Source organism: Bipolaris maydis, assembly GCF_028858645.1.
Source record: "Bipolaris maydis strain C4 unplaced genomic scaffold PSV08scaffold_5, whole genome shotgun sequence".
Classification (NCBI taxonomy): Eukaryota; Fungi; Ascomycota; class Dothideomycetes; order Pleosporales; family Pleosporaceae; genus Bipolaris; species Bipolaris maydis.
In genome coordinates this window covers 2,198,802-2,214,858 of record NW_027093861.1, presented here as the reverse complement: position 1 = coordinate 2,214,858, position 16,057 = coordinate 2,198,802, and the positions used below count along the sequence as shown (strand labels likewise).

The 16,057-nt window shown below is 49.7% G+C and overlaps 7 protein-coding genes across 7 annotated transcripts; 3 read left to right on the top strand and 4 right to left on the bottom strand.

Annotated features, from left to right (window-relative positions):
• The first annotated feature begins 149 nt into the window (after positions 1-149).
• PSV08DRAFT_221605 (uncharacterized protein) lies at positions 150-1,573 on the top strand. Its single transcript, XM_014226270.1, has one exon. The coding sequence runs from the start codon at positions 231-233 to the stop codon at positions 1,536-1,538; it is 1,308 nt and encodes a 435-aa protein (XP_014081745.1). The 5' UTR covers positions 150-230; the 3' UTR covers positions 1,539-1,573.
• A 1,371-nt stretch (positions 1,574-2,944) lies between these two features.
• On the top strand, positions 2,945-4,447 carry PSV08DRAFT_389049 (glycoside hydrolase; the record flags this gene model as incomplete). The annotated part of the gene is made up of 2 exons (XM_014226271.2): positions 2,945-3,330; positions 3,391-4,447. The coding sequence occupies 2 exons, from the start codon at positions 2,945-2,947 to the stop codon at positions 4,445-4,447; spliced, it is 1,443 nt and encodes a 480-aa protein (XP_014081746.1).
• Positions 4,448-4,495: 48 nt separating this feature from the next.
• Positions 4,496-5,157, bottom strand: PSV08DRAFT_361532 (uncharacterized protein; the record flags this gene model as incomplete). The annotated part of the gene is made up of 2 exons (XM_014226272.2): positions 4,496-4,800; positions 4,864-5,157. 2 exons carry the CDS (start codon positions 5,155-5,157, stop codon positions 4,570-4,572), a joined length of 525 nt encoding a protein of 174 aa, XP_014081747.1. The 3' UTR covers positions 4,496-4,569.
• Positions 5,158-6,275: 1,118 nt separating this feature from the next.
• On the top strand, positions 6,276-7,889 carry PSV08DRAFT_38412 (uncharacterized protein). The gene is made up of 5 exons (XM_014226273.2): positions 6,276-6,545; positions 6,616-6,664; positions 6,712-7,125; positions 7,182-7,376; positions 7,424-7,889. Exons 1-5 carry the CDS (start codon positions 6,457-6,459, stop codon positions 7,739-7,741), a joined length of 1,065 nt encoding a protein of 354 aa, XP_014081748.1. The 5' UTR covers positions 6,276-6,456; the 3' UTR covers positions 7,742-7,889.
• A 126-nt stretch (positions 7,890-8,015) lies between these two features.
• On the bottom strand, positions 8,016-9,065 carry PSV08DRAFT_177872 (carbohydrate esterase; the record flags this gene model as incomplete). Its single annotated transcript, XM_014226274.1, has 2 exons — positions 8,016-8,657; positions 8,712-9,065. 2 exons carry the CDS (start codon positions 9,063-9,065, stop codon positions 8,016-8,018), a joined length of 996 nt encoding a protein of 331 aa, XP_014081749.1.
• A 1,032-nt stretch (positions 9,066-10,097) lies between these two features.
• Positions 10,098-12,474, bottom strand: PSV08DRAFT_221593 (uncharacterized protein; the record flags this gene model as incomplete). Its single annotated transcript, XM_014226275.1, has 2 exons — positions 10,098-12,274; positions 12,383-12,474. 2 exons carry the CDS (start codon positions 12,472-12,474, stop codon positions 10,516-10,518), a joined length of 1,851 nt encoding a protein of 616 aa, XP_014081750.1. The 3' UTR covers positions 10,098-10,515.
• A 1,426-nt stretch (positions 12,475-13,900) lies between these two features.
• PSV08DRAFT_221592 (uncharacterized protein) lies at positions 13,901-15,106 on the bottom strand (the record flags this gene model as incomplete). Its single annotated transcript, XM_014226276.2, has 1 exon — positions 13,901-15,106. One exon carries the CDS (start codon positions 15,104-15,106, stop codon positions 13,970-13,972), a length of 1,137 nt encoding a protein of 378 aa, XP_014081751.1. The 3' UTR covers positions 13,901-13,969.
• Positions 15,107-16,057: the final 951 nt, after the last annotated feature.

Below are 16,057 nucleotides of genomic sequence, written 5' to 3'. Positions count from 1 at the left end.
TTACCCATACACGTGCACTGCTTCTCCTCCTCGTGTCAATGATACCCCGAAAATCCGGCACTGATGCATCGAGTTAGCGGATCAACTAGCGGCGCCGTATTGACCAGATGATGCATTGTGTTCGGAATTAATGCCTTATACCTAGTCATATCGATATATTGCTAGGCTCATAGTAAACATCGCATAAGTTGCAAGATTGCGCCGCTATTGTTGTGCTCACCTGCGTGACTATGAAGCTCTTTTCATCCCTATTAGCTTTAGCAGGGCTCTCCTCCCTTACTTCTGCCCTTTCAATTACCTCGGTGAAGAACTGGAACATCACAGATGATGTGCAGGGGTCTGTCCGTCTCAATGGTCTTGCTTTCCAACAACACGCCTTGACGACGTTTGGAGACTACCAGTATGTAGCCTTCTACAAGACAGCCTCTGGATACGGCAAGCATTATGTCAATCTTGGACGGCGAAAAATTTCGCCTTCGCTTGGCGACTGGCAGTACTTTGCCTTCAGCGACTACGAACAGACGACACTCGATGAGCACAACACTATTTCCGTGGGCATCAGCGGCGATGGAAAAATACATTTAAGTTTTGACCACCATGATGTTCCGCTCAACTATCGTGTGAGCAATGCTGGCATTGCTAAGACTGTTCCCTCTGAATGGACGGCAAGTGCTTTCGGAGCTGTGCAGCACAGTCTGCCAGGTTCCACCGGCCCATGGACACCGCTGACTTACCCTCGCTTCGAGTCTATCGATGGTGGCGATCTCCTGATGGAATTCCGGATAGGGCAATCTGGTGCGGGAGACTCATATATCCACCGCTACTCTGCCACTACTGGAAAATGGACCGCCGTCGGAAGGTACTTGCAGGGCGAGGACAACAATGCCTACGTCAATGGTATCAGTAGCGAAGCCGGGAAGTTATTCGTTTCATGGACGGTCCGGGAAACTCCCGATGCCAGCACAAACCACGACTTTTACTTTGCCTTGTCGGAGGATGCTGGCAAATCTTGGAAGCAAACCAACGGCCAAACAGTCGCGGTTCCCATTAAGCCCTCGACACCTGGCATCAAGGTCTACTCGATTCCGCAGAACAGCCAAATTATCAACCAAGAAGCGCAATTTGCAGACCGTCAAGGTCGCTTCCACGCATTGATGCGCGACAACTCAACAGGTACACCGCAGTTTTACCATTACCTGCGGACACCAGCTGGCATATTTACCAAGACTGCCATCAGAGTACCTGGTCTTTCTACGCCACCGTACCTTGCCTACCGTGGCAAGATTGTCGCTACTGGTGATAGTGTAATTGCAATTCTCCCGGACCAGCCAAAGATGACGATTCAGCTCTGGGCCGCGACTGCGGGCGCAAATTACAACGACTGGAAGAAAATAGCAGACATTCCCAACTCTGCTGGCGAACCATTGGTCGATGAAGTTAGGCTCAAGAACTTTAACGTTTTAAGCTTGTTTGTAAGACAAGGTGGCCCTTTTCCCGACCGAAAAGTCCAAGTCTGGGATTTTGATCTTGCCACCTGAGAATATTAACAGTTTAGAAAATTCCAAATTCGTAGTATACGAAGAGGCTTGGTGCGAAATAATATGCCCCAAAGACTTATTCTTCCAAGTCCACGAACTGCTTTGACATACAAACTCGATCTGCTTAGTGCAAAGCTTATCTGACGAACTTGGATTGCGAAACGTTAGATCGTTTAAAAGTCTCTATTTTTGAGTCATCTACGTACATGTGTTCATGCGGCTTATCATGAAAGGTCATTTTGAAATAGCGCTTAGTCAGACCGTAGTGTCGTTTCTGTCTTTCGCAAGTCTTGGTTCAACTGACAGTTCTCCCATGATGTCGAGGTCACTTCAGGTTTTGATAGTTTCGCCAAATCCTTCTCTAAATATAGCAAAACGGCTGCGACAAGGGTGTGGTCGTTCTGCAGCAGGTAAATACGATGATACCACCATGTGGGCACTAATGAAACGACATCCACAAGTCAGCGGGGATCATGACTGATATGAATGGCACCTTTTATGCGATGCATGTTAAGCAAGATGCTAGAAATTCAATCTGAAGACCTGCCACACTCCTGTAGGTTTTCAAGTCTTTCTCCTACCACATTGTCGGTAATACAATTGGATTACGCATATACACTACGTGATCACCTGCACTCTTCGCACCGTGCTGTTGGAACGCATGGTCGGAAAAATGTGCCAATTTGAGCGAGTTAGACTAGGAGTAAGACAACGGGAATTCCTCCGGTGCCATGGTTTGGACCTGTCACCTGCACCTGATGATGGTTAGCCAATATAACAGCAGCCGGGAACTACGGTGTAACCTCGGCTTCTTCCGCTTCCACACGCCAATTTGCAATTTAAACGTTCGGAGTGCGGATGCAATACCTGTTACTATCATGATCTGCATTGTTTAGGACATCAAGTGTCGAATCTAGTCATCACCAAGGCGGAAGGTGCTGCAAGCGGAAGAATTGGATAGTTCATTATTCCGACCTATGGATGTCAATAACTAGAAGGGTAGGGGTTTCTTGCGTCACGCTGCGCAGATCCATAAATTCCCAAGACGCAAAATGGCCGTGATTCATTTACGCTAACCGCTTAAGTCAAAACTTGGCTTCGAAGAGTAACGGAGATGAGTTCGGGGCCTTCTCGTATGCGATATGATCGGCAGTTCAATAGCCCCCGCTTGTGCTGAGCACTAACTGAACCTATTCGCAAGCGCAACCCCTCTTTCTTGACACCATCACGCATCAACGGCCTTATGTATGTTCTTGGAACGGATGGAAGTAGGTTTAGGCCGGCCTTGTATACTCGAAACAAGATTGTGGCTAGGATATGTACTGCCACATATTCACATAAGAAGGGACCTATGGCGCCACTATGTTCACGGCCTTCAATTCTAGTACCATTGGGGTTTTGTCACAATGCGTGCTCCTACTCTTACTGAGATAGCCCTCGTGCTTGCGAGCGGCCTTTGCGTCAATGCCGATTTAACGACAACCATTGACCCCAAATCAAACTGGGGAATCTGGGAAGGATGGGGAACGTCACTGGCCTGGTGGGCTCAGCAATTCGGCGACCGAGACGATTTGGCAGATATATTCTTCACGCTCAAGCAGACCAAATTCGGCAGTGTTACACTACCAGGCCTTGGCTTCACCCACGCTCGCTACAACGCTGGTGCATGCAGTTGGAACACGATCGGCACAGACAAGATGGTCGTGTCACCCAACATCAAGAGATCGAGGCAAATGGAAGGATTCTGGTTGGATTGGACGAGCTCTGACCCAAATTCTGCCAGTTGGAACTGGTGAGACAACACTACATAGTTTTTTGACGTGCTTCACTAAATTTGGTTGTCGGACTATAGGAACGTAGATGTCAATCAACGAACGGCTCTTCAAAAGGCCATTGCGAGGGGCGTCGAAAAGACCGAACTCTTCAGCAACAGCCCAATGTGGTGGCAAACAATCAATCACAACCCATCCGGGGCCAGCGACGGATCCGAAAACATCCAATCGTGGAACCTGGAGCAGCATGCCGTATACATGGCAACAGTTGCTCAAGTCTTCAAGTCCAAATGGGGCATCGAATTCGAGACTGTTGACCCATTTAATGAGCCTTCGGCCAACTGGTGGAAGGCCAATGGCACACAGGAGGGATGCCACATCAACGTAGCCACCCAGGCTACGATTATTGGGTACCTTGACCAGCAGCTGAAAAATCGCTCATTGGCGACTGTAATTGCGGCATCAGACGAGTCGTACTATGACCAGGCCCGCGACAACCTTAAGACCATAGGAAGCAGCGCGCTTTCCAAGATTGCACGTGTCAACGTACACGGCTACCAGTACGGAAGTGGCGACCGTGTTGCTGTCCGCGACCTGGCTGCAAATGCCGGCAAGCTAGTCTACAACAGCGAGTATGGTGATGGTGAAGCAGCCGGTCAACAAATGGCAAGCAATCTGATACTCGATTTCCGATGGCTCAGGCCCGTAGCCTGGGAGTACTGGCAAGTTCTCGACCAAGGTGGCTGGGGCCTGATTGATGCCGACAACGACGCCCAGACAGTGGGAGGTCCAACGCAAAAGTACTTTGTCCTCGCCCAATTTGCCAGGCATATTCGCCCAGGCATGCAGATTCTCGATGGTGGCAGTGACTATACCGTCGCCGCATACGACGCTAGTAAATCCACCCTAGTCATCGTAGCGGTTAATTGGGGCAATGCGCAGTACCTCAACTTTGACTTGTCGAGCTTCTCGCAGCGTCCAGCCAACGGCGCAGCAGTGACTCGCTGGGCTACCCAGATCGGTACTGGTGAACAGTATGGAATGCACAGCGACACTGTCATTAACGGAACCAAGTTCTGGTCTTACTTTGGAAATAATGTCATCCAGACGTTCGAGATTACAGGCATCAAGCTGTAAAGCGTCAGATGCACTTCGTACATTATGAAATAAATAACAAGCTGTTTATCTTTCAAAACGTAGTGTATTTGAGCATCTTGTTGTCTTATGAACATCTAAATGACGTGGTATTTGAGGGTATCTCATCCAATTCTTTGCTTTCTCCTTACCCATATTTCGTCGCCGTCAGCGCCGGCTCTTTGTTGGATTTCCCAAACTTGAAGCTTATAACTGCCGCGATCGGATCGTCCCGTATGCAGATCAAATGACCAGTCATGTTTAGGACATTGAATTCCCGAGCTGAGAACCACTCCAAAGTCTTCTATATCAAAGGGTGCACCGTTGGACAGAGGATATGAAGAGTGTGGGCATTCCTACGGATATCGTGGTCAACACACAGACTTGGTTACAGTTTTTTCTTTGCTTTTGCCACCTACGTGGTTCACGGCAATAAACTTTCCCTTGTATTGGAATACCATGACCTGATCTTTTGCATTGCCACCCAGATCGGGGTCCTTCCAATCATCGATTGAGATCTCTGTCGCTTTCGAGCTGTCATCTTGAGGCACGTGAAATACCCGACAGCCAGGTACAAATTTTCCGCCGCACGGCCGTTGCTCGCTGACTCGCGTGGAGTCATCGAGATTTGGATATGAAGATGCTAAACCAGCGGGAAACCAAGCGTTCTGCGCTCTGGATGGGCGGACAAACGGGTTGGCGAGGAATGACATTGCCAGGGACCGGGACCGGGGACCGAGTGGTGATGGAAGTGGAGGCGCCCTGGAACACGTGGAAGAGATGCTCAACCCCCTGTCTAGGTTGGATGGCAGCAACGTTAAAAGGGCCATGCACGTCGCGCATCACAATACGCCATCTCCAATGTGAGAAAGAGATACGCTTAGACACGTGGGATGTGCTAATGGACTCTGAGTAAGTATGTAGATGTAATAGATAAGGGGGGGGGGGGGCTATAGTACTGGAATTGCAGAATGAATACTTCTGATAGTGTCATCAATCAGCACGCAGGATTCTCTCTTCTTGCCTTGTATAGCGCAATCATATTCTTTCTCGACCTCAGCATGATGCATCACTCTGCTATGAGTACTTACTGTGTAGGCAAACAAAAATGGCTCACCACCTCAACACAAGACTCAGCCTCGCACTCGTTACCAGGATCTGCAGATGCAGCTGGCCGAAGTCGATCGTTCCTTTGCCGGAGCTTCCGCAACCGCATATCTCGGCAGAACATCCTTGCACCGCCTCTTTTGCAGGTCGCGCAACAGACCAAGATCAACCAGTTTTCGGTGACAATTTAACCCCTAATCGACAGCATGGCCTGCAGGCGCATGGCATGCAAGAATTCCAGGACCACGCACGAGTGATGGCAACACAGAAAGGGGACTTGATTTGCACTAGAGGAATGTGACTAACTACATTCTGACTGACTCGTCAAAGCGTAAGAAAACGTGTTCATACATACACACGTAGGTATGGACGTATGTAAGCTTGAGTCCGACAATTCAGCGACATGGGGTTCATCCGTTCTGCGTAGAAACAGCATTGTATGAAATGATTTTTTTTACAACATTCGTACCCAATTCGCATAGCGAATCGGTAACCAAGTTAATTAGCACTGTCTGCCAATGGCATGCCCATGTCGAACTAGATCAAAGTATACTAGGTAGTAAGTAGAGTCGCGTCATTGGGGCCCTCGTTACTGCATCGGGCTTCTAGCGTCATCTCCTATCTCGTGTTCAGGTTTTGATTGCGGGGCGTCCTCGCCGATCCCCCATTGTGTCAACAGCTTTTTTGCGGCTTTGGCTCCTTTCGTTTTTGCTCTATCATCATTCTTGTGTACTTACACAGTACATTGGCTCAGTCCCGCGCGCCCCCCTTCCCCCTGCTGCGCTATCGTCGTACTTGTACTTGTGGCTGCACGTCTTCTTGTAGCCTTACTTCTTTTTAATTTTTTTCTTTGCTACTCGATTTTCTAAATTTAATACGGGCTTTACCCGCGCGATACGAGCACCATGCCGTCGTGGTGGCCCGAAACACGGCTGGAATGGATCTTTTCCGCAGCTGCAGCGACTCAAGGAGTCGTCAATACCATCGTTCAGATGTATGCTTAGAGATCCTAGACAGCCCTGCTCACCAACATGTATGATTTTTCTTACTAATCCGTATGCTAGGGTTATTCTAGTCGTCTATTTGCAATGGGTCAATAAACCGATATATGAGGTACTACGCCCCAACTGGTCGAACGAGCATCACTGATCGTTGCCCAGGTTCCATTGGCCTACGTTATATCCTTAACTCTTTCCATCAACACCCTTGGCTGCCTCTATCAATTGATCTTAACACTAGATGCATACCGCATTAAGAACCATATCCAGATCTTTATGCTGTGTGTTGCCAATGTGTGTCTTTCAATTGCGACTGTATTGCAATATGGAGAGGTACGAAATGCGTCAGCAAAAGCCGCTGTTGGTTACAACGGAATGAACCTTCCTTTTGTAAAGAGGGACTGGGAATTCTGGAGGCGCGTGTCACCTGGGTTGATTGTCTGCGCCGTTACTAGCTGTACCTGCAGCACCGTCATGTGTCTCGTCGCCATGAAGCTCTACCGTGAATTCTCGTGGGCTTTGTATCAAGACGTCAGTCCGGACATGGCCATACAGTGGAAGTACATGTGCTATCAAGTTTGTACCCATATCGACATATCAACGCAATCGTTCCCTTGCTAATCATTTCACAGATCTACCTAGTTTTTCTTAAGTACACACCGTATTTTGTTTTTGCATTTCTATTGATCTACGGCTTGATCGACGTGCACTATGTTGAGCCAGAGTTCTCTTTGACCATGGCTATCATACCTGCTACGCTTCTACATTTGGCTCTGGCCGTGTATTTTGTTCGGCATGAGATCCTCATCGGCATGACCCTGGTCTTGGTAAGCCTAGTCTCCCCTAGTATCAGCGTCTGACTAACTCGGCCAAGCTCTTCCATGCCGCTAATATTGCCTACATTATCAGCCGATTATTGGTCTTGTATGGCCATGGGCAACTATCCAATACGTTGATGAAGGATGAGATGGTTTTCTATATTTGCATAGCTGGCGCACTTTCTTTGTTCTCACTAGTCGCTGGAGGTGTTTGCATGTTCAACTTCAAGAAAGGGCTGAAGCCTATTTTGCTTGGGCAAATAAAACGCCGACCTCAGGCGCATGAGCTCGAAGACGACTACTACATCCAACGGCTCAACTACAACATTGTGCCGACACCAGATCGGGATTCGCAACGTTTCTTGGTAGATTGAGGTATAAGGGCGTTAATTTAAAACGAAAGAACATCAGGGCGTAAACAAAAAGTAAACTCAAGTACAACAGTGCCATGTGGACTCGATCTGTGTTGGAGAATCCAGAATCATGTATGTATCCAATCCAAAAACATCTAAAAGCACTATCTGTGAAAAGATAAATCTTCTGTATAGTTTTGAAAACTTTTCATGAACTCTTGCTCTTATATTTGATACATAATTCCGCTTGAAAGCTTTACAAAGCATACATCCCACTTACCCCACTCTTCGCGGCCTAGTAGGTGGCCCACTTGCTAAACCAATTGAGAATGTATGGTGCAGCGTCCCACTTGGTCGACCCGCCGCTCATTGAGTCGAACGGCTCGCCCTGCTCAACTCTGCTGGGCCAGCCATGGCCATAGCCCTTGATCTCCCTGTGCAGCACCAGATCCTTGTGGCCATTGCATTTCCACTTAAGATCTGTCACAGTTCCATTCTCAGAAACTTCGGTTGCGTAGTTGCTTTCACAGTTGTCGCGTGCTACCCACGTGTCGACCCATTCACGGACGGGGATAAAGGGCGGAGTGCTGTTGCCGTTGTACGGAACGATCTTGTCGCTGAGACCATGCAGGTTCAAGTAAGGAAGTGCTCGGCCCTGTAGGTCTGGTTTGCAGCCTGCTTGGTAGAGTGGCTCCGTCATGACGGCATCCGGGTAGAAGGCTCCGCCGACAGTGGAAACGGCAGCAAAGTGCTTGTTAAGGGCTGCGTCGCACATCAGAAGCGCAACCATGCTTCCTCCGTTGGATACACCAGTGGCGTAGATGCGTCTTTGATCCACGCAAAAAGTGCCTGTTAGGTTCTTGCGGATTTCATCGACGAAGATGCGGTCGTCAATAACCGAAGAGTTGGGCGCAGCAACGTCGCCTAGCCATTGCACCTACATTACTTTGTCAGCCGAATCAAAACGCAGTCCTGGATACGATTAACTTACACCTGGGGCTTGGACATCCATGCCGGCAGGGTATACGACGATGGAATCCTTGTTGAAGTTCGGGTCTGACAACTGGCTGATCTTCTCCATGTTCCACGCGGGTTGCATTTGGCCGTGGAACGCAAAGACCAGCGGCGACGGCTTGTTATTCGAGGGAGCATAATTGACAGGTAAATGCAAAATGTATTCGCGTTGCGTTGTTTGGCCGATGACGGACTTGGACGAGATAGTCACGTTGTGAGTTGAAGTACCAGGCTTGAAGTTGATCGGCAACGAACTACCACAGCCGGGGCTTGCGAGGGCAAGGGGTGTAAGCCCTGCGAGGACACCTAGGGCGAGTGTGAGAGGAGCCATTGTTGCGATCGTGGAGCGTAGGGGGACCGATTGCCGTACAGATCATCTCAAGTCAGGTATACGCGCCATTTGTACCAAATAACGGGAAAAAAATGCAACGGCTGTGGATACCCTCCTTCTATCGCGCACGATCAGCTCAACGGTCCCGGCTCAGCGCAGTTGTCGGCCGTATATTGCAATGGGTCAACTTCTTTCGGCCCGTTGCCCAGTGCTTAGGTGCGCTTTTACGCTCAAGATAGTAAGTGAACAGTCGGTGAACAGCATTTAATAGGGACAACAGGTGTATCGAGCCAGCCACATGGCATGACATTTATTGACAATCCCACTTTTCAGTAAAACTTGGTTGAACTACGAGGGCATGCTATAGGCATCATTCAAGATTTTCATTGTCGAAGGGAGTTATGATGTGTTAGGCATGTCAGCGTTTTCAAAAGGTAAGTCTAGATCGAATTAGCAGCATCCCCAAATCAAACCCTGCATAATGATTTTCGTTCAAGGAAATGCGTACAGTTTGAACTAATACCAATTACGGCGGGATACCAACAACGTGATGTTTAGCATTTGGTATTTGACAATCGACGGTTCGCAATTTACAATCGATTACCTGTACACGTCCAGGATGCGATTACTGGAGTTCAATTTATCCAATGAGACCTATCGGTGAACACACAACGTCATGAGTTTCGGTCAAGCTATTTACATTTACAACATCAATAGGGCAACTGCATAACAACGAATTTCAAACGGTGACATCCTTGGGTGCTAATTATAGTATTGGTGGGAAAACACTCGCGCATGAAACAATCCGTCTAGGGCTATCGGAACCCCGAATATATGTCCAGCAAACCTTAATATCTCCGCATTACCCTGTATTGTGAACGATGGCTCATTAGCAGAAACGGCGGACGGTTGCAGAGTAAAATATCACGACAAAACTTCAATCGGCATCCTGTACAAGGCTTGTTCGCAGCATCACCTGGCAAAACCTTAAAGTAGCATACTTATACGCGAGGAAAGAAACAAAGCATACAGAGAAGAAGATGTAGTAAACTAAGAATGAATTATTACCAGGTAACCTGCCTTGGTAACGCCGGCACCCTGCTACCAAGCGTTCAATCTCATCCATCCATCCTCAAAATACACCCAGTACTCCACCTCTCCCGTATCTACCTCGTTCGCAACCACAGTGGAGTTTCTCAGATGATAAAGCGGTCGCACCGGCCGCGGTGGCGGCGGTAGTCGTGGTGGTGATGTTGATGATGTTGATGATTTTGACGATGACGGTGGTGGCTGCAGTAGTCGCGGCGGTGACAGCGACGGCGGCGGGCCTGAAATCTCAAAAACCCCATTCCGCATGCTAATCTCCTCACTCGAGCGCTGCCAATGCTTGAAGCTATGAAACCCAAATTCGTCAATGTCGCAATTAGCGTCATTCTTGCTATTCAACTCTTTAGCCGAACAGAGAATTCCCTTCACCATGCTCGTGGGCGTGGCCGGTACTCGCATCGTGATTGTGAATGGTGGTGCCGCCAGAGAGAACTCGTGTGTGAGTCGTCGTCGTCTTGCCCATACGTCCACCGTTGGCATTGCTGTGTGCGTGGTACATGCTGCTGGCGTTTTCCTCGAAGCGTTCCATTTCGCGGCACTTTTCCTCGTACTTAGCAATGTACTCGTCGCGCTCGCGGTCGGCGGCGTGACGGGCCTGGATGGCGCGCTCCTTTTGCTCACGAGCCTCGCTCAACAATGTGCGCAAAGATGTGATCTCGAATTCAAATTCTGCAGAAGAGTCCTCGTAGGATGTGACTGTCTCGGTGATCTCTTCATACTTGTGCTTCCAGGCATTGAGGTCTGAGTGTGCGCGATCGCGGTCATACTTGAGGTTGGTAATCTCAGTTTGGAAGAGGGCCAGCTGTTCCTGGAGACTGGCAATCTCAGTTGTAAGATGTCCTTGCTTGATACGAGAGTCTTCGCCCTCGCGGTATAGGACCCGATTGCGTTCAGTCAGGGTAAGGATCTCGGACTTGATCTCAGCGGTGGCAAGCTCAGACCGGCGAAGGGACTCTTCTAGGAGATTGATACGGCGGCGGCCATCTTCGACCTTGCGATGCTCGTCATGGACATCTTGCTTGAGCTGCTCGCGCTCAATGACGATCAGACGGTGCTCCTCACGGGAGCGATCAATGACACTAGAGAGTTCGGTGCGCTCTAGCTCAATCTCCCGAAGCTTCTCTTTAACAGAGACAACTTCACGCTTGACATGTTCGTGCTTGAGCAAGTACTCATTGGCACGAGCATCGGCTTCTTCCCATCCAGCAACCTTGACCTTGACGTCGCGACGCAAGTTCTCGATAGTGAAGGAGAAGTCGTCACGCTCTGCCTCGACGGACCGAAGGGCTTCCTTGAGCTTGTGGAGTTCTCGCTGAACACGGTCGTGGTTCTCAGTGAGTTCAGTGAATTCGCGAGTTGCCTCCTCGATCCTGAACTTGGCACGCTTTAGTTCCTCGTTCAAACGGTCTTTGTCATGGAGGTGTTCGTCCCGCTCAAGCTCAAATAACTTGATACGCTCATTAATGGTGATGAGTTCCTTGCGGGTCAGGTCGAACTTGGAGATGGTTTCTGAGTGCTTGCTCTTGAGCTCAGTGTGCTCACGGACAAGTGCGCGAATTTCATTGTGATGCTTCTCCGAGTCATGACGGGCAACGTCGCGCTCACTCTCGCAGACCTTGAGTCTCGCATATGTAGCTTCGAGCTCGGAACGAGTCCTCTCGTGTTCACCGAGTGTAAGTGCAACAGAGGCTTGGAGCTCGTGAAGCTCATGGCGGGTCAGCTCCAGTGCACGATCGCGATCCGCAAGTTTCTTTTTATGTTCTGAAACTTGTGCGACAACAGCTGTGAGTTCAAGGACAAGCTTCTCAACCTGTCTCTTCCTCTCTCCATGCTCGTGGCCGTGTTGTGAGTGCTCGGCTTCCTTGCGCTGAATCTCCTCGGTCACTTCTTCAACCGTAACCATGAGCTCGTCTCTCTCGCGTAATAGAGTGTCACGCTCTGAGAGAATGCGTGCCCATGACTCTTTGAGTGAGGCAGCCTCGCGAGAAGCATTTGAAATGAGATCCATCAGAGCGAAGACCTTCCCGTCCGCCTGTGTGGTAAGCTCGCTGGACATCTTGCTACGATGTGACTGGAGAAAGCTACTGGTACGACGAGAGGAGCTGTTGAGCTGACGATTTGATCGGCGGGTGGTTAGCGTTGCCATGTGGCCATTGGCTTGAGATGCAAAAGAGAAGGATCGGTTGCCGGTAGGAGATGAGGGCTCCGACATGATATCTCGGCCAAGCCCGCTGGCCTTGAGCTTCATGACCGTGAGCTTCTCAGGCGTCATGTCGTTTTCGACTGGGAACATGTCGGTCATGGTGACTATGAAATGCAAGAAAAGATGAAATGAAAAAAGTGGTTGAAGTTTAGGAAGTGGAAAACACGAGCGGCTGGCGATACTTATGCTGTCTGTGGCGGCAGTCAAGGGGCGATGAATTGGCCGATTCGATAGCTTTGGAATGGCACATTGACATTTTCTACTAGAATAGCAAGCCTATCATCTGACACATGGGCTGCTTGAGGTTGACTGCAAGCAAAGAGCAACACGCATAGGTGACGCAATGAGCCCAATGCATTTGGCAGAATAGAGCTGTCATCCCAGCTGAAGTTCGACTGGCCTTTCTTTTTCGAGGAAAGCACATGCAGCAGCTCGCAATGGCGCATCTAATGGAGGACTTGTCTAGCAGGATTGTCGGCGACTTGAGAAGTGGGGTAGTAAGCCACGACGGTGATTTCAGCTCGTCATAAACAGCCAGAGACGACACCATGTCGGTGTTTCGAGGAGGGCGAGCGATCGTATGCAGAGTAAGTGGGTCGGGGTCGCGCTTAGTAGGTCGGGCTGTTGAGATAGTGATGCCAAGTGCGGGTAGATCAATGGGGAGTGGACACGGCGATGCTGCACCCCGCTGATCAAATGCGGGCGAACCGGAAGAAGCCTACCACTGACCGAGCACCGCCAAGGAGTGGCTTGCTTTTTCCGGTTTCAATTGGCTTCTCGTGCTTTTTCGTGACACCTAAAAGGGAACGAGCAGATGCAAGCGGATATGCCACCAGCCCAGTTTGAGCAGACCGGGATCGACCCGCACCACTTCGGTGGAGCAACGCCAAAGCGACCAGTCAAAGACACGACGTCAGCTTGTAAAGTTACGCCCACGACCGCTCGTATTACCCGGCAAATGCGCGTGCTTGTGAAAGTACTCTAAGTAAGGTAGGAGGCGGTTGGGTTGCGGGAGACACCGCCTCGGGCCATGAGAGCCGATGTCACTGCTAGACAACGCCAGTGTGCAACCGCCTTGGCAGGTGTGGGAGCAATAAAAGCGATGAGACGGGGTGGGGAGACGGTGGTATTTTGCGCTGGCAGCCAACTCATCTTCAAAGCAGAAGCAATGAGCGGAGTGAAACTGTAATTTGCCTATTTCCCGCCCCTCACATGCTCCTAGTGGGACAGGGGTTTCGACAAAAGAGATGTGCAAATGCTTTTTCGCTGCAATTGGCGTCAGGAACAGAGCGACGTTTTGGGGGGTTCTATTGGCCACAGTAGAGTGCGTTGTCTCAACGAGGTGCACGTGTTGAGCTTTGCAACAATTCATGGTACATACGTACAAAGAAAATCTGAACATGTGATTCGGGGGCATGCTGGCCATGCGCATAGACTAGAAAGAAAGGAAGAGAACTGGTTGCAGGCTTAGTGCCCGATCGTAAGGCTGTTTCCCTACACCTACGGAAATGCAAAGAAGCTCGATAGAAAGTCAGCAATAGACTTTTATGGGCTAATTTTGTTGACCCTTTGTAGATTATAGTAATTGTCCGTCTTAGGCACCATTTGCATACCCCTCATCTAGCACATCAATTTCCTGTTGGGGAACAAGGATACCATCTTCGTCGTGGCTGGGAGGATACTCAAAGTCGCCATTCAACTCGGACTGCTCTTGCTCCGTACTCTGGTCAGAGGTAGGTTCACTTTGCCCCAAGTTATCTGCCACGCCATCCGAGTGCTGGTGGCCGGATTCGGATTCAGCACCTGCGTCTAGTGGAGCGTCTTCTAAGCCCTGGCCCTCAATAGTAGCGCTAGTTGGCACCATGTTCTCTTCATCGACATTATCCTCGACGTCAGCCTCAACCTCTATATCGTGTGCGTGGTTTGCCTCCTCTTCCTGTACCTGCTTCTTAGACGCGGTATCTATATCGGCCTGCATTAGGTTATGCAAGAGCTGGTCGACTTGGACAATGTATCTGTCGGGGATCTGGCGCACAGTGTGACCACGCATCTTGCGGGGCGCCAAAGGCTTTGTAGGCTTTGCGACTGGCACCTCGGCAGCCTTGCGACCTCTGGGCGTCTTCTTCTTCGCAAGAGGAACAACAGGGGCTTGTGCTGCATTCTTGGGTGGTCGCCCTCGTCTAGCTGGCGGCGGAGCAGGCTCTTCTTTAAACACCTTGCTGGCTGGTGGAAGACGGGTACGCAACTTAGAGGCGGTGGTGGTGGTGGTGGTGGCCGACCTAGTCGTCCTGTGTTGAGCAGCCTGGCGCTTACCTACACGAGTAGTGCCTACGACACGCTTTAGGTCTAGGCCGCTTGCTTTAGGGGGGCGGCCACGCCTTCGTGGAGTTGGTTCTACTATATTGGCAACAGCTTCTATATTGCCCTTAGTACCTTTACTCTTAGCCTTGTTAGGCGTTGCAGCTAGAGTAGCCGACTTGGACGTGTCTAGCTTGCGACCTCTACCGCGTTTTGTCGGCTCGGACGCGTCTGGGAGCACGGCGACATCTTCAGCGGTCACTTTGGAGGGCCTACCGCGTTTCTTTGGAGGCTCGGATGCGATTGGGGTTGATTGACTAGCGCTTGTCTGGGATTTGGCTGGGCGACCTCTCTTTTTTGCAGGCGTCGCGGCAGGAGTTTCCACTGCGCCCTTGCGACTCGTGTCGCGTGCGTTCTGACCCTTGGGCGGCATTTTGGATGATTTCTGTAGCGCTGACGATGTGCGTAGAGCGATTAAGATTGGTAAAACGCAGATACAAGTCTCGCAACTCAATCGCGCTATAATTGTGGTGTTGATGGAAGGTGTTGATGGTAGTAGGACAAAGGTGAGATGGAGTACATACTACTCGCCCAATCTCTTGATCACTGGCGCGCCTACTATTTGGGGACACGCGCTAGTACAACTTTATTTACAACGCGACTGTGACTTTGCTCTCTTACATGGCCTATTTACAACCACTCTCTAGCTTTTTTTTGGTCAATCTGATCCAATGAACCCTTACTACCAGACTATTTTAGACTATTTTGTCTTGCTCAATCGACAACCGGAATGAAAAGGAAAACATCTACCATACTTCACAGACGAAAAAAGCCAACTTTGCAGGCGTTTTGCGCACGCTGTAGAGCTGATAATCTAATATAGACAACGGGAGAAGCTAGAGGCGGGCTGTACGAGTTGTCTTGTACTAGTTTCGAGATGTGCAGCGCCGTAGCTGGTGAGATGAGTTTAGTCTGTTAGTAATAGTAGGGTGATATCGCCTCAAGTCCATGAATGGATACGTGCATGGATAGTGTGGCATATTCGATACGGCAGGCAATCTCTTGCATCCCCTTGAAAAGCAGCCAATATACTAGGGCTGTAGGCGTGGATCTGCCCAATAATTCTCTCTAAGCACGTGATCATTGTTAATCCCTGAACTCCAACGTTGAGCAGTAACCTCACCACATCTGACGTCTCATCCATATTGGCCATACTCCACGATTTAACTAAGTTCTGAATGCACTCCTATGCACCTATATCAAACATCAACTCAGATAAACCCGCAATAGTACATGACCCCCTTGTTGCACTTTACACATCATGGTCTTGAAACTCCGCCCAGCTAGAACAATTGCGTGTTAGAAGCCTACATGTTCGGTCATT

Coding starts and splice junctions, on each gene's coding strand:
- PSV08DRAFT_38412 (XM_014226273.2), top strand. CDS start 6,457: ATGCCGTCGTGGTGGCCCGAAACACGGCTGGAATGGATCTTTTCCGCA. Junction 7,126..7,181: donor GGAAGTACATGTGCTATCAA/GTTTGTACCCAT, acceptor ATCATTTCACAG/ATCTACCTAGTTTTTCTTAA. Junction 7,377..7,423: donor TCGGCATGACCCTGGTCTTG/GTAAGCCTAGTC, acceptor AACTCGGCCAAG/CTCTTCCATGCCGCTAATAT.
- PSV08DRAFT_221605 (XM_014226270.1), top strand. CDS start 231: ATGAAGCTCTTTTCATCCCTATTAGCTTTAGCAGGGCTCTCCTCCCTT.